The sequence below is a fragment of the Bacillus rossius genome (assembly GCF_032445375.1).
Source record: "Bacillus rossius redtenbacheri isolate Brsri chromosome 4 unlocalized genomic scaffold, Brsri_v3 Brsri_v3_scf4_2, whole genome shotgun sequence".
NCBI classification, from domain to species: domain Eukaryota; kingdom Metazoa; phylum Arthropoda; class Insecta; order Phasmatodea; family Bacillidae; genus Bacillus; species Bacillus rossius.
The window spans coordinates 50,678,902-50,695,200 of NW_026962011.1; the positions used below are offsets into that span (position 1 = coordinate 50,678,902).

Consider the following 16,299-nt stretch of genomic DNA (forward strand, 5'->3'; position numbering starts at 1 on the left):
AAATCCTAGAGTGCCCCCTCCGAGGTGAATCTCTGGATCCGCCACTGCGTGCATTAATGTTTGAGATAAAAAAAAAAAAAACTCCGCCTCGCTACACAGTAGTGAATTATTTTTGTTTAGCATCTCATCGATCGAACGTATTCTCTTCGTTGCAATGGTTTCACCTAATCGAAAGACAAATTGAAGTGTAAACCCACAAAAATGAAAGGAATTTGGGGGAGGTGCCCTGCAACTTGTCTCAAATTTGAGAGTTCTCAGTGGTACCCATTTTCCAAACTTCATTGTTTACAAAAACTGTTGATATAACGGTGGCAGAAGGTTACATAGATATTGGTACTACTTTGAGTACTGTCAAATGTGGGACATTACACAGGCTATGTCACGATGACGCTCGGGCCGAGATACGATGATATATACGAGATACTTCTGAATGACAGCTCGTGGTTCTACGGCGAGCCGTCTCTATTGGTGTTTGAGCAAATCATAAACAGGACGGTAAAATGGTGGGGGGCAGGGAAAGATTAAGAAGGCAAGCGGACTGCAGTCAAGAGACGGAAAGGAGAATGTTGCGGTGGTTTTGTTATATTTTACGCCTGCATCAGCTCCTGTCGACTGCAGTAACACCGACGCTCGAACATTCATGAGCCACGTGTGTGCTGAAAATAATATTTAGATGACGTTACGTTTCAATTTACTTACGAAGAACATAAATCACGATCTCATACCAAAACAGGCACAGCTGATACAGTTTCTTACAAAAAAAACCGACCACGTTTTAAGTACGTGAAATAACGAGGAAAAAAAATAAGTGCAGGTCCACTACAAATGTTTAATGCTTCACAGGTACACAGTTTACTAATCTCCAGAGCTGACTCAAACCTTGTGAAATACAGTTCAATTTTAAAAGCAGCTCTACATAATTGTTATGCTAATAGCAATTTTATTTTATTATTTCGAATAAAACTCGTTTATCCAGATATATTATCAATGATATATTATAAATTATAAATTTAGTTATTATAGTTTATATAATAGTGATAAATAATATATTATTAATTAAATGTTATTCAATATCTATCATACATATAATATATGTTATAGAGATTTTGTTTTACGTAGGGGCATAATGCACATATCGCGAAAATATTCCGAGACTAGATGTTAATTAAAACCCTCTAGCAGCGTCTGTGTTTCGTGATTGGGTGATCTTCTTTCAAGTGCACGACTGCTGTTAGAACACCCATCGCAATAGTTCAGTGCGTCCTGAGTGGCTCGGTCGAACAAGGCAGCGACTTCTCCGGCGGACGTGGCCAATCACAAGGAAGAAACCCTCCGGTGCGGGTGTACCTAGTCGCAGCCTGACCCTGGTTGTACGTCATGAATAGAGACCCAAAAAATTCGCGGGTTCATTTCGTGTTATGCTCAAATTCAAATAATTATACCTTAGTGCTGTTTCTGTCATTGGTTCACTGTTAATCTGGAGGACTGAGGGCCAATTAGAGACCCTCACTCATTGAAGTGCCGAATCACAGGCCACCCAGTCGAGACGACTCGCAAGTCAGCAGCCAATGAACAGTTGGCATTTGCCCGAGTGTGTAGAGGATATTGGAGTCTATCCTGGAGGTCATTGAACCCGCGAATTTTTCGGGTCTCTAGTGATGAAGCAGGTGTATGACTCGAGTTGGCGTTGTGCTGTGTCGCGGAAGGCCCGGTCGACCAGTGATTAGAGAAATTTACAGATGGAGCGTAAACACAGTTTGTAGGTATCTCTGCTGAAGCCAGGGGACGTAAGGGGGAAGCAGGTCGCCGCCATATTGTTCCATGAAGAAAATCGCATTTTCTCATAAGTAGAGACTGGAAAAATTCGCACTTTGGATGACCTCCAGGATAGATTCCACCATCCCCTACATACTCGGGCAAATGCCACCTGCTCATTGGCTACTGACTCGTGTCACCTGTCAACTGGGACGCTTGCGATTCGATACTTTTTTGGTTGAAGGTTTTTCATTGGCTCAAATTCCTTCAGATAAACTGTGAGTCAATCAGAGAAGCAATTTAAAGGTACAGTTGTTTGGATTCTATCATATCGTGAAATGAATCCGCGAATTTTTCCGGTCTCTACTCATATGTGATGTATGTATGGTGGTGGGAAAGTACATGAATATTAAACAAATAAAGACTGTCGACTCGAGAAAAATGATTGTGTACAAGAGTATGTGGTAAACTACATTTCTATATACTGTACAAACAAATGACCGCCATCTTCTCACGTGAACAAACTGGCCACGGTGCTCGGAGCTCATGCTCCATCTGCAACTGTCTCTGATCTGTGCGGTGGACGGACGCCTTCATGAGCGGTCTGTGATTGTTGGTGTTCCAGGCGCTGAGCGGCTTCCTCATGATGATGACGCAGAACGGCAAGCTGCTGTACATCTCCGACAACGCGGCCGAGTACCTGGGCCACTCCATGGTGAGTCTGCGGCGTCGAGCCCCGCCACGGAACAAGCGCGACTGAAACCACGTGTCGCTATCTGTCGGGCGGGCCCACAACTACCAGCGAATAAACAATCGGAATAGAAGTTCTCATACAAAGCTTTTTTTTTTAATAAAATGGGGAAACCCCCCCCCCCCCCAGGGGGTCCACCCCACCAAAATATCACTCAACATTATTTTATTTGAGTCAGCAAGGTACATGATTGGAAACACTGGATGAGTACATTGATAAATAGAAAAATACAATACAATATAATATATACACTGGGTGAGGCCCCTCCCGACAAGGTCCTAGGGGCCGATGATTCATGTGGTGTGATGATGATGTCTCGTTCTCGCTGGTGGGTGAGATCAAGCCTTGTCCGGACGGTGTTGGTCATGTATGTTCGGTGGGGTGGTCAAGCTTTTTTAGTTAATACGTTTTTTTTTTTGGTTGTATTAAGTTATCTCCTTGGCGGCGCAAAACTAATTTAATCGATGCGAAAATACTTAATGTTGTTTTGTAATAAACCGTCATGTAATAAATAAAGGAGTAGGAGGTGCAAAAACTCATTGTATTACACACCACAAAAATTAGTGGCTACCTAAATAGAGTGAATATTCACTGGTTTGTTTGCCTGATAATAGCTTTATACATTACTTCTGCTAATAAATTAATGTAGTTATGTCAGCAATATATTATGAAAACTACTGTCTGGTGGACGGGCCCATAACTACTTCATAGAACTGTGTCTCAGTCTCGGTAATTACAGTTTCTCCCCCATGCGCCCCACGTCGCGTCGGGCGCCTAGCGGGCAGAGCGCTGCCCCAGCTGACAGCCGCGTGGGGAAAATATACAACCTGCTTCATTTTGGGCAAATATTTCAAACATCAGAAACTTTTTTCGTAAATATCCAGGGCCTTTAGAAGGGAGAAACTTGCGGGGCCAAACCCCTAGAGGCTTGATCACCATAGAAATAGGAAGGTGATGAGGGGTGGGGGAGGGTGTTCGAGAATTTTTTTTTGTATGCTTGGGTCCACCCTTATGGAATGAAATTTAGAAAACCCTCCAAAGTAATGCGATTAGCACAGATCACGTTTAAATTTTGCAGTCTTTAGATTTTTTTTTTAAATTATGGGGTACGAAACGTTTTACATTAAATAATAGGGGGGGGGGGTGTTAACTGTGCCTTTGGGGCCTTGGTTTCTCTCGATGCGATGGCTCTTTAAATATAAGTTATTTTTATGTCTTAAAAATTACATACTCTCCCAATTAAAACATATTTTTTATCAAATCTATTGCCGGGTAAATGATTCGTTAATCAAAATGAAAGTAATAAATGGCCTTGATCAATAGTTGTTCAGACACTCAAAAATATTGGTTTTCCAATAAATTAATTAGCAGAAAGGAAAAATACTGTCTAGTACGTTGTAAATAAAGCTATAAATCTTCTAATGAACACGGTGAAAATTTTCTTTAATCACATGCGAGAAAGGTGTCGTATTTCAAAGAAATATCTTTTATTGCATTCCTGCGATTATGAGTGTCATTTTTGGTGGATTATACACCTTGAACTTTGTTTCAAATGTCCTTTAAAGTTTGTGTTATCTACGATCAGTTTTTGTTCAAACAAAGATCTCCCACAGGTTTTGGTGTTTTAGCAAGAACTATATCAGTGACATGGAGCTATTGAAATTATAAAAAAAATATGCTGAAAGTTCGGCTACTTAAAAATAATATATATATATGTATAACGACCAGACATTTTCTCTTCCCAGTATGGCGGTCAGAAGATCGACTCAAAGCATTCTTATAACGGAAAAAAAAAAGTTATTTTCAATATGGGTCAACATATACCCCTTGCCTGTTATTTTTTTTTTTTGTCTTTATGCTTCCCAGCTCACGGATTGGATCGTGACAGTCAAATGTATCGCGAGATGGTAGGGTTGTCAAACAACTTATTGCGGGCCAAGACTTTTCCCACGAAACACTGGGTGGACTTTTTACATTTATACCCGGTGTACGCTCCACTTCCTGCTTCGGTGCCTTCAGAAGGGTGCAGACATTTGGGCTAAGACGAACTTTATTTCTAAGCTCATTATTCCACCCTTCGGTTACATTCTTTGTTCGATGCTTCTTTACGTCGCTTCCGAATTCTCACAAGGGATACCGATGCATCCCTACACACATCAACTAAAATCGGGATTTACAGGGATGCTACACTCGCATCCATGAATACGTCCCTACATCCATTAGCTTCGGAATCGCGTTTAAGTTTGTTTGTATATAATAATGCTTCATATTTTGACATAAGATTTGTTTAAAACATTATAAGCGTACGTGGTAACTCAGAGACAAATAAAAGCGTTAATAAAAAATATCGAAAGGTGAACTTAAACTTTCATAATGCTCATTGTAAGTATTTTAAATATAATGAGATTTATTACAAAAAAAAAATTCTTGATCGCTAAAATATATAAGATCCAAGCTACATTATTTTTTTAAATTAATCTTTGTTATTTCATTTTGCTGAATATTCGTTTATATTTCGCATCTTAAAGGTTACGTGCACATTGTTCAACCAATTCTCAACAGGTGGTGCTAAAGGTAAATGTATTAGGATGCTATCCATCCCTCAGAAGTGCGTCCTATACATTGTGGTTGCATTTGCATTGCGGACGCAGCCCTGCGCACTCTCACACAGCCCGCGTGTGTGGGTGGAGCGAGGGACTGTGGTTGTTGCTGGTCGCGACACAGTGGATCCCGGGCCTATCGACGGCATCTCCGGGGCTGCTGTCCGCCTTGTCGCTGAGTGGATCTCCACTTCGCGCGGGCCCGTATCTGCACACAACGGCGCGAACACGAGCCTCGGCTGAAGACTGCGCGACAAACCAACAACAGTTGTCACCACTCCTGTGCACCCGTGGCTGCCGAATCCCAGACATTCCGGTCGATATCTGCCGCTGTCACTGGCACTGTCGAGCATCGTGTAAGTTTAAGTTCACCTTACGATAAATTTGATTAACGTTTTTATTTGTCTATATTTGTGTTATAATGTTTTAAAACAATCTTATGCCAAAATCTGAAGCATTATTATACACAAACTTAAACGCGATTCCGAAGCTAATGGATGTAAGCACGTATTCATGGATGCGAGTGTAGCATCCCTGTAAATCCCGATTTTAGTGGATGTGTGTAGGGATGCATCGGCATGCCTTGTGAGATTTCGGAAGCGACGCAAAGATGCCCGCATTCTCTAAGATGCACTTTCAGTGGATCCCGTAGCAAATAGATCCATTAGGCTAGTGTTCGGATGCACCTAGCGTTACGTACTACGTCCTTCCGAGACCTCACCCCGCGCATGGTAGAAGTAAAGCCTCCATACTGCCTGGGCTTCAGGATGGATTAAAAAAACTGTCGCGTAAGAGTCGACGGTCCAAGAACACTTAGCACAAGGCGAAGAAATGCTTAGTGAAATAGGTTCATGTATCGTTTACATTATTTTGTATTCAAAATGTAGTTTTTGCTAGTTGCAGATTATATTTTGAAGAAGTTTTTCAAGCTGTATACATTTAACCAATTGTGAACTTCTAATGGGTGACAGTGATGAAACCCACCAAAAGGTTTTTTTAAGTTATCGTGAATAAACATCTGACATTTTACAAATAGCAGCTCACGTTTTTAGCATAGTTTTTAACTGGTGACCAAATGTAACGAAACGTAATATGCAATTTTAAACCTATTCAGAGAAACATCGTAGAATAGTTCTTAAAACTTAAGTTATCGGGAAAATGTTAAACACAGCGTGGTAGATGAGGCACATCGAAGTGTTTTTTCATGGAGAAGGTTTTTATGCAAACCATTTTTTTTGTAACTTACCGCTAGATGGCGCTGCAGCGCATCAACTTCTAAACCGTTCAATCTATCACCATGTCAATTGGTATACATACGTACATATCTGAACATGGAGAATTTTTTTTGCGATAGCCATTTTGTCATAACTTGCCCGCTAGATGGCGCTGCAGCGCCTCAACTTCTAAACCGTTCAAACCGATCGATCGCCGTGAAAATTGGTATACCGTGATTTTTACTGTCGTTGATCCTCAATAACAACAAATAGTGATTGTGATAAGTAGAGACCTGCAAAATTCGCGGATTCATTCTGTGATAGGCTAGAATTCAAACACATATACCTCTTAGATAATTTTGCTATTGGCTTACTGTTCATCTGGACGAATCTCAACCAGTTATAAACCCACAACCAAAGAAGGATCGAATCACAGACAAACCAGCTGAGACGACTTACAAGTCGGCAGCCAATGAACTTGCGTTATTTGCCCGAGTGTACAGGGGTATGTGCAGTCTATCCTGAAGGCCATCGAAACCGCGAATTTTGCAGGTCTCTAGTGGTAAGTATTTGATGAGTGAGTTTAAAATGGAATACCGTTACAAACGCTTTATAGACTCTAGATTAAATACAAATCTTTAATTTTAAAACATATGGAGGTAAATGATAAAAAAAACACTGGCAGGACGTCTGTTGGGTCCCGCCAGGGCCGATGGTTGCCGAAGGCGGGTGGTGGGGTAGAGAGAGAGAGAAGAGGACGGAATCCGCCGAGTAATGGTGCGTGTCCGCCCGCCTCCTCAGTCTTGAGCCGCGCGGTTAATGGCTCCGCCGACATGTGTTGCCGTGGCTGCGCACCGGTGACCCCTGACCCCGCGGACAAGCAACGAGACGTAATCCCCCCCCCTCACCGGTCATGCCCCACGCCTCGCAGGAGGGAGGGGGGGTTCTCCGCAGACGTCCGCCGGAACGAGTTCTTCCTCCCCCCCCCCCCCCATATCACAAGATGGAAGGACGTTAACGATCTTTGCGCGACGCGGGACGATCTCGCGCGGATAGCAGCGGAGCAGATAGCATCGGAATGCCTCCCCCCCCCCCCAGACCCGGGGGGGGGGGGAGGAGACGACATCGCCGGCGGGCCCCTCATCTCCACGTCTACTCGCATTGCCGACTATATTGGACACCCTGTACAGGTCTCCGCCTACCCGGGCACACATATGTACGGTGTGCAGAGCTTCAGGAAAAAAAAACCACGGGATTTTGAAAACTGCTCAGATAACCGAGTAGCGTCTGTTTACTTAAAGCTTTTTAAGAATACGTTGAGGGCTGGTGAATAAGTTATGTTTCCGTATTTCGTTTCTAGACCTTGTTTTTAGAAGCGAGAAAATTGCTGAAACGCGTGTTTTTAAAAAAAAAAAAAAGTGGGCATGAAAAACCGTTACAGATTATTGAAAGCACTCGAAGGAATTTTTGTTACAACTGATGTCTTTTCTCCTCCAAATAATGTTATGTTAAAATATAAAATTTCACAGTTGTCCAGTGCACGACGAGGAGACTGCGCGCCAGTCCAGAAGAGACACCGCGCTAGAAGCACCAGCGAGCGTCGCGCTTATCATCCCGCCTCACTAACACACATACATCCCTGACGAGGCGTCACCCTAAAATTAGTTTTTCTGGAGGTGATCTGGGTTCGATGCCCCGAGGGTCCCTGATTTTCTTCAAACGGGGGCGTTACCGTTAGACGGGTTTTCTCAGTGAAGACGAGACTTTTAACCCATTTCATTCCATTCCTTCCACCACGTGTTTAAATATCTCTGACGTGAAATTAAAGAAATCTCTTCATCAGTTAAATTATCCAGCCGAAGATGGACTTTTTAACACAATAATTTTGGTATTTGACTTTTTTAGGAAGGATAACTACAAATTTTCTATCAAAAATTATAAAGATCTCTGTTAAATTGTTTTACGAAATAGAGGGATAGGCAAATTTATGTTCTATCTATTCCGTGTAGGATAATTAAGAGACACATAATTTAACTGATTTCACCTTCGATACGTAGGTACTCGTTATTGCAGCTCTAATATACAATTTCTCAATATCAAACTACTCTTGAAAGTTTAAAACTTTCGTTGGATGGGTACGTATAGATATTTTAAAATAACTCGTAGAATGTTTTTTTTTTAGTTGTAATAAATGGCCACAAACCTCCGTCAAGCTGTGTCAAGGCACCGTTTCCTTCGTGTTCAGGTGTCGCAACACGGTGGTGGTGTGGTGTAAAATAACGTCAGCCGCGCCTCAGTATGCCAACTCCTCGGGTGGATCCAAAATGCAAGGTTCGTTCCATTGCTTGTGATTATGATTGCGACGGGGACGCACCACAACGCCGAACGTACAATAACGCCGAATGCCAAATTGACTACAACGCCGACAGCTAGAAAACTGCTGTGTACCACAACGCCGAATTACCACAACGCCGAAATACATTAACGCCGAAAAATGTCATTGCAGGACTGCCACAAAGGTTAGGCTAGGTTAGGCTAGCCTAGGTTAGGTTAGGTTGTGGTATTTCGGCGTTAAGATACATTTAAGAAACTCACACAAATTCATTCAGTTGTTTTTCACTTTGCTCCTGTGGCAACATTTTTCGGTGTTACTGTATTTCGGCGTTGTGATACACAGCAGTTTTCTAGCCGTCGGCGTTGCGGTCAATTTGGCATTCGGCGTTGTGGTATTTCGGCGTTGTGGTAACGACCCCTTTATGCAGTGCTTATTTTTTCCCCCGCTGCCTTGCGCAGTAGAAGTTGTGGTCGGACGTACAGCCACATGTTCGGCCCAGCCAGCCGTTGCCCCGTGACTGCTGACCCCGGCGCTGATGCGCAGACAGCGACCCTCTCGTCGCTAATTGCATGTTTCGGGTGCGAAGTGAAGATGTTTTCCCCGCCCGCGCGTGGCACGACGCAGAAGGGAAAGGGGTTATTTGTGAGCGGCAGGGGGGGAGGGAGGAGTAGTTGTGAGATCCCCGGCTCGCTGGTGAAAGTCTAGTCACGAGCGTGATCCAGATACGAGGGCGTGGGAACCCAGAGCCGATTTGCGCGCCGGGGCGACGACACCCGCCTGCAGGGGGGGGGGGGGGGGGGGGCTCCCAGTTGGCCTCGTGGCTGAGTGCTGAGGCGTGCGTCCATTTGGACGGCGCGGGTTGGTCAGGGGGTGGTTTACCCAGATTTAAACATTCACTACCACACCTCAACACCTAACACATACAAGGACGCACACGTCTTCTCACATCTTCCCACCCCCACCCCCTCCTTCACTCCTTACTCGACACACCCGGATAATTTCGCCTGCCGCACCCAAACCGAACTCATTCATCACGCAACTTTCTCTCCGGGACGCAACTGCCGGGCAACTGTTGCGCACTCCCAGACCGGCGGAGGCTCGAAACCGCGCCGGGAACTAGGACGTAACTTCTGTCGAGGCGCTAGAAGGGAGATGAGAGTGGAATTAATATACCCCCCCTTCCCCCCCACTCACGTCGTGTCCAGGTCCTCCCCCCCCCCCCCCCCCCCCCCCCTCACCTCCGGTCTGCATCGAGCCACGAGACTGGAGCTTCAAGGTCCCCACACGGGATCGTTCGGAACTGCCGTTTCGCCAGTCCAAACCGCCAGTCCAAACAGTCCATCAGCTGAGTGTCGCGGAAGAAATCTTTGTTTATACGCTTTGGGTTGCTTCGCTAATTCCCCCCCCCCCCCCCCCCCACGCGCCTTTTTTTCTAACGAAAATTGCAAACTTTAATATCCAAAAATTTCTTCCATATTCCACGATGAAATGATACATCCAACAACAACTGCTACCACAAGCCTGGTCGTGTTTGGGGAAGGCTACACTTCAGTCCAAACAGCCAGTCCGGACTGGGAGATGGACTGATCGTGTGTTGGGGAAACTCGAAGCTGGGCGCACACAGAACCACACCAAATGTAACGTAGCACGACGCGACACGACACAAAGACACGCGACAAGTGAACACGTTCTCGCGACAGCTTTACACCGTATTTCTCTTACGTCATTTCTTCACCATACACATGGAATAAAATAAATTGTTGTCGTGATACTCCTTTTAAAAATAAATTTCTATAAAATAGGTATTTCGTCTACTAAACATATTAATCGATCTGCATTCAGCTCCATGATGAGAAATAAAATCAATGAATAAATTTATAAGTGAATATTTCTTCAATTAAAGTAATGTTGTAAAATAGTTTAAGTATGTCCCGTTCTCTAGGTCATAATTTTATATACGGTTTTATACACGGTTAAATTTGTCGACTTTTTTTTTAAATGGCTGAACTTTCACAAAAAGTGTGTGTGTGTGTGTGTGTATCCCATACTTTTTGCATAATTATCTGGCAAAGTTTCATTTTTATTTTTATTTTTTGTGCAGTATGGATAATTAGAAGGAAATGCAATATAAAACTGGAAATTTTAGGTTTAAGCAAGTCAATTTTACTGGCTGCTATGTGGTATAGTTTAATTCCTTTCAGAAAAAAAATAATAGGTACCTAAACTTTTTAAATCATCAGAATTTTTATGATTTAAAAAGGCAAAATAAAATTTACAATATATTTCTAAATAAAATTTAAACTACGTCACGCTATAGCAACTAGCAATGCTTTTAAAACATCATATTTTCATTTATTTATTCCATTTGGTTCCCCTTATCCATACTGCACAAAAATGTTCAAAATTAAACTTTTCCAGCTAATTATCCAAAACGTATGCTATATATATATATATATATATATATATATTTTTTTTTTTTTTTTCATATATAAATTTTGATCTAGTTCAGCCACTCAAAAATTCTACTAGTCTAAACATGTTAAATGTAAAAATAAAATGATGACCTGGAATGGGATATAACACTCTTAACTAATCAGCTGTAAACACACTACCATAGCTTAATTAAGGGTATGCACACTACGGCACACCTTTGTTGACAAATATGTTATACTCCACGCATGCGCAGATCACTGCAGGACACTGCAGCCGTCACACAGTCGACTTGTTCGCCTCGCGGGTTCAGTTTGGAAAGTTGGCGGTGCCCGCAGCGCGCTGATTGGCGGGCTGCGACCGGCTCTTCCTCCTCCGGGCGCTCGGCGCGGGAGATGAGAACGCCACGTGGAGGCAGCAGTTCAAGTGCTGCTGCCGCGGGGACCGGAGACCACTTCGGCGCGGCGGCACGTACGCCGGTGCGCGGTGCCGTATGTGAACTCGGCACGCTGTTTCCCGGCCTCCAATTGCCTCCCAACAAAAGCCAAGAGGCTTCCTTCCTCTCTATCTCCCCCCCCCCCCCCCAATAATCGTGGCCCCGTGATTGAAGATCCCACCCCCTCCCTTCTCTTCTTTTCGGCGAAGGTGCTGCTTCTGTCCGAGGGGGGCGTAGCCCGGCGCCAGGGCCGACGAACGAGTGTTGGGGTTTTATTATTCCGGTCCAATTCCTCTCTCTCTCTCTCTCCAGTTCGGAATTGGTCTCGTAGCAGGCGTGGAATTGCAGCCCTGGGTCCGCCCGCCCTGTGAACGGGTCCTCGCGAAAAACCACGTAGATGGCGCGCCGGAGCGTGATCGCATTCCGTTTCGCGCACGGACCCGCCACCTGACCGCCGCGGCTAGGGCTTTGTTGTTACCGCCGCGTTTCTCGGCCGGCACACCCGCTAATTCAATTTCCCATCCCCCCTCTCCACCCCCCACCCTTCATTCCCTTCCACTAACTTTTGTTACTTTGTTTCTTATAGGGAGAATCTTCCTTGTTAATGGCAGGATCTTCTCATGAGACGTCATGCAATCATCTTGTCTCTTACGGTCGCATGTCCATCTTTTTCCTCGCATCGAAAATTGTTACGATGACCCCCATGAGAAGGAACGTGCGGTAGTAGGCCATTACGAGTTTAATCTCAACATATCCCCCGAATTGCTTACCAGACACTTCCCCCCGCCCCAAACTCATCAGTTTTATTACAAAGGGCTGCACCAGACCCGTGAACATCACTATCATCAACATCATCGTCGCCATCATCTTGCGAGCTCGGTCATAATCTAGATTTGCACGAGATCAATGGCACACAATTTTTTTGATGTCTTCAAGACTTTCGAAATATTGCGCATAAAATGTCTGTAAAGCACAGTTATTTATATGTAGTTAAGCCTATGTCTAACAATCTAGTTTGAAACACTAATTTTCACCACCTTGAACCACACATCAGTTGAAATGAACTGCTATTGGTCAGTTGCGCCGTTCTGCTCTTCGATCCGCGATCCTATTATCTTCGCCTAAGAATGATATAGGGAATATTCCTCTAAGCGTTGCGCCAACACATACTACATATATTGAGACTAGACGAGAACCAAATTTCACTCATTTGCAATTCGCGGCAATAGGCGGCAAAAGAAAAGTTAGGTGAATTTATATCAGCGAGCTGAAACTATTTGATGCCGCTACAATTGATCGTGCTATAGCAAGAAAATGTACTTTTTTATTTTTATTAGATTAGGCTTCTAGTTAAAGTGAAGTTTGTTTTTATTGTCACATGACAGAAACATTAGAGGCATATTGTGTAAAATCATTAATTACCTACGTTATTGTTCAAAACTAAATAAAAAATATTATCGATTTTAGATGTAAAAAAAGTATTTTTTGAAGTAGTTATCTTTTCTAAAATACATTAACAAAATGATACCTTAAGCCAATACAGAATACAAAATTTTACTTTCCAAAGTAGCCAGCAATGTATAACCATGATTTGAATATAATAATCAAGTAATCATTACAGTTTTGTTGTTGGTAACGAGCATCTTGGGTCTTGAACTACTCTGTAGTTTTTGTAGGATGATTTTCCAAGGTAGCTAGATATCTGAAAAAGTTCCCTAGCCAGATCTCAACGTGCTGTTTCTAGCGACACCCTGCGGCGAGGTTTGAACAGAACTTCACATACGTCTGACGTCTGACGTTGAAGAAATTGCCTTACCCTACTCGTCATGCGTGTACTTTGTCCATATTTTTAGTTTTTGGTTTGACTATAAGAAGCAAAAAAAGAGTTTTAAATTGTGGATTTTAGTTTACTTTTTTAATTCATATATTTTAAGATTTCATGGGTCTTATAATTTTATTTCATAATTAAATAGTTTATTTGAAACTACATAAGGATAAAAAAAAGGGACAAGATTGTATTTTGTTGCAGGTACGCCCCACCACATTTAGTCGGAATGATCAATGGTCTCTTGCATGAAAAGGTAGGGACAAGTAAATTTTTTTAATTCTTCCAAGTTATTTAACTTCGTTATTTCCCCATTTTCAGGAAACACACGTGCCTTGTATTTCGCGAAAATGTAATTCGCTCTAAAGAGTTAAGTGAGTTTTAACTTTTCACTCAGATTGAAGTAACAGTACAAAACAATTTTTAGCTAGTCAGCTATAAACGCACTACGGCATGCCTTTGTTGACGCGCATGTGCAGAACACTGAAGACATCAGACATTCTGCTCACCGGGAACTAGGGCGTCATTTTGGTTGAGGGGATAGAAGGGAGTTTATGATTGAGTATTTAATAACAAACAGTAAGAACTAGTTCTATTCTTAAAATATGACATATGTAAACGAGTGTAATGACTTGTGATTTTCGTAAGGACAGGACTAATTCCTACACTCACTGCATAAGTACTCACTAGTAAACTAGACCTTACTGTCAATTCGGACTTATCTGAACATTTCTTTAATAAACCTTTGAGACAAGTCACTGCCAGTAACTGCGTGTAATTCAACACAAAAGTTACCACGTTCGCACTTTTCACAAGTTGGCAGCAAATCAAAAAAGCAAATCCCAAAACTTAACGGTTACTTGAAAGTACTACTCTTAAATTTATATTTGTTTCTTAACATTATAAGTAATACGATTTTGTGTACGTAAAAGTAAAATATTTTATATTTCGGTGATTTGATATTTGCACATGATCGAAGCTTGTATGCGAGTACAAATCACCTGGCCCAGGGCAACGCCGAATTTTGCTATAACCATTGGCGCTCCTATGGAAGGTGCGATGGGGGTAAAAATTCCTCAAAAAACCCGTGTAACTTAAACAAAAATGCAGAGATAAAATATAATCTACTGCACAGTTTTGATCATGCCTTTTCATGATTTCAGAAATGCATAAAACTAAATTTTTAAGGGGATAATATGTTTTTTTTAATATCTGGACTCCCTAAATTAACCTCCTGAAACACCTCTCTCATGATGAGTCAACCCCTGATTGATACTGAAAGATTTAAAGCATGGCTTCAAAATATGTTCCGTTATAAATGAACCAACTGTAATTCTACTTAGGGATCCAAACCGAATTTGTTCAAAAGATTTTAATAGTACGTTGTTTGGTTACTATATTTATCTCCTACGTGGTTGTGGAAGTGTAATGTCGAGCGGTATATCCGTGTAAGATCTTTGAAGATCTGCGGTTGGGATAGAAACCATGCGATTAAATACGGCACCGGAATTACAGGGGTCGAATGCAGCATGCGAATTACATTTTTTTCCTTGCTGAATCTGATTTTTTTTTCTGCTGTACTGCACAGCGTACGCAGTAAATAGCCAATCTTTGATTAGTTGAGGCCCTCTTTAACTTTTAGCTCCATAGACGCTTCCATCTCCCCCGTGCTGGAGGCGAATAATGACTGCCTCAATGCGAGATCTGCGGGTTCCGCTCTACAAATTACTTCGCTTCCTTTATCTTCTTCGTTTTATTAAATCATTTGCAGCCAATGCAGGCACCAACATTCCACGCGCGGATTGGATTGCACTTTCAGACATCTAGCGTAGTGTCAGAGGCCTTCAACACGGTGAATCAAGGTTTATGCAGACCCCTGTACCAAAACATACTCTTATATCAGTTTATAAAAAATAAAATAAACTTTATCATTTCTAGCCTTGTGGAACGATTTTGCCCAGTAACGAACTCTACCGTGATTTTTAATCTTTATATGTATTTTTATGTATTTGTTTGGAAGTAATAATTGTGCAAAATTACTGCAGTAATCGTATTCATAAATTTGTGATATAATAATAATGTGTGTGTGTGTGTGTGTGTGTGTATATATATATATATATATATATATATATATATATATATATATATATATAAACACACACACAATCTTTTAAAATTGACGATGGTTTTGGAGTTTAGAGATAATGAAACTAAATACTAGGTGGATATTTTCTGGAAGTCGCATCACAGTAATGACTCCATTAGTTAGTTTTTCTTCGAAATTACTTAATTTACTAACTTAATGGTGACACAATCCTTGCGGTGGAGAAGAGTGGTTAAAAATATTTTTATGGATATAAGCCATTGCCACTTTTTCACTGTGTGTCATATTATACAGAAACACTAAGCATGGACAAAAAACGTTGAATACACAAACACACAGAAAAACAAGCAAATATCAGTCCACGTCAAATGTTAAATGCATTGAATAAATCCTGTGGAAGGAATTAATCGGAAAAAAATGCCATGGCACAGACGAAAAGTGGACTGACAACGACGAGCCAGTTGTAACAAGAACAGTGAACACAAACAAACAACAACCTTGGACAACACAGACTCGTGATGGTTAGCGAAGTCGTGTGTCAGTGACGATGAAGGCTGCTGGTACTGAGAGACAGTCACAGTCAGTGACAGCCATCTCGGGCAGCAAGTGCCTGCGAGGAACACCCCAAATGACAGGCTGATTTTTTTTCCTAACCTAACTAAAACTAAGTGTATTTTGGAGGGGTCCGGGTTAGGGAGGGACCTAGGTGCGTCTCAGGCCGAAGCCTATACGCCTAGTCATGCTGGGATCAGCCATGCAGGGAGAGGGTCGCATGCATCATGTGCTAGGAGGGGATTGGCCAGCCATGGCAACGATTGGCGCAATGCCTAACTCCCCTCACTTTTAAAT

At 42.4% G+C, this 16,299-nt stretch overlaps 1 protein-coding gene across 1 annotated transcript in view; it reads left to right on the forward strand.

Moving 5' to 3' along the window:
• Positions 1-16,299, forward strand: part of LOC134541859 (PAS domain-containing protein cky-1) — a 388,065-nt gene that overhangs the window by 311,863 nt on the left and 59,903 nt on the right. Inside the window, exon 4 of the mRNA XM_063385558.1 lies at positions 2,381-2,470. Within this exon, the coding sequence (XP_063241628.1) occupies positions 2,381-2,470 (90 nt within the window). The remainder of the gene's footprint in view (positions 1-2,380; positions 2,471-16,299) is intronic.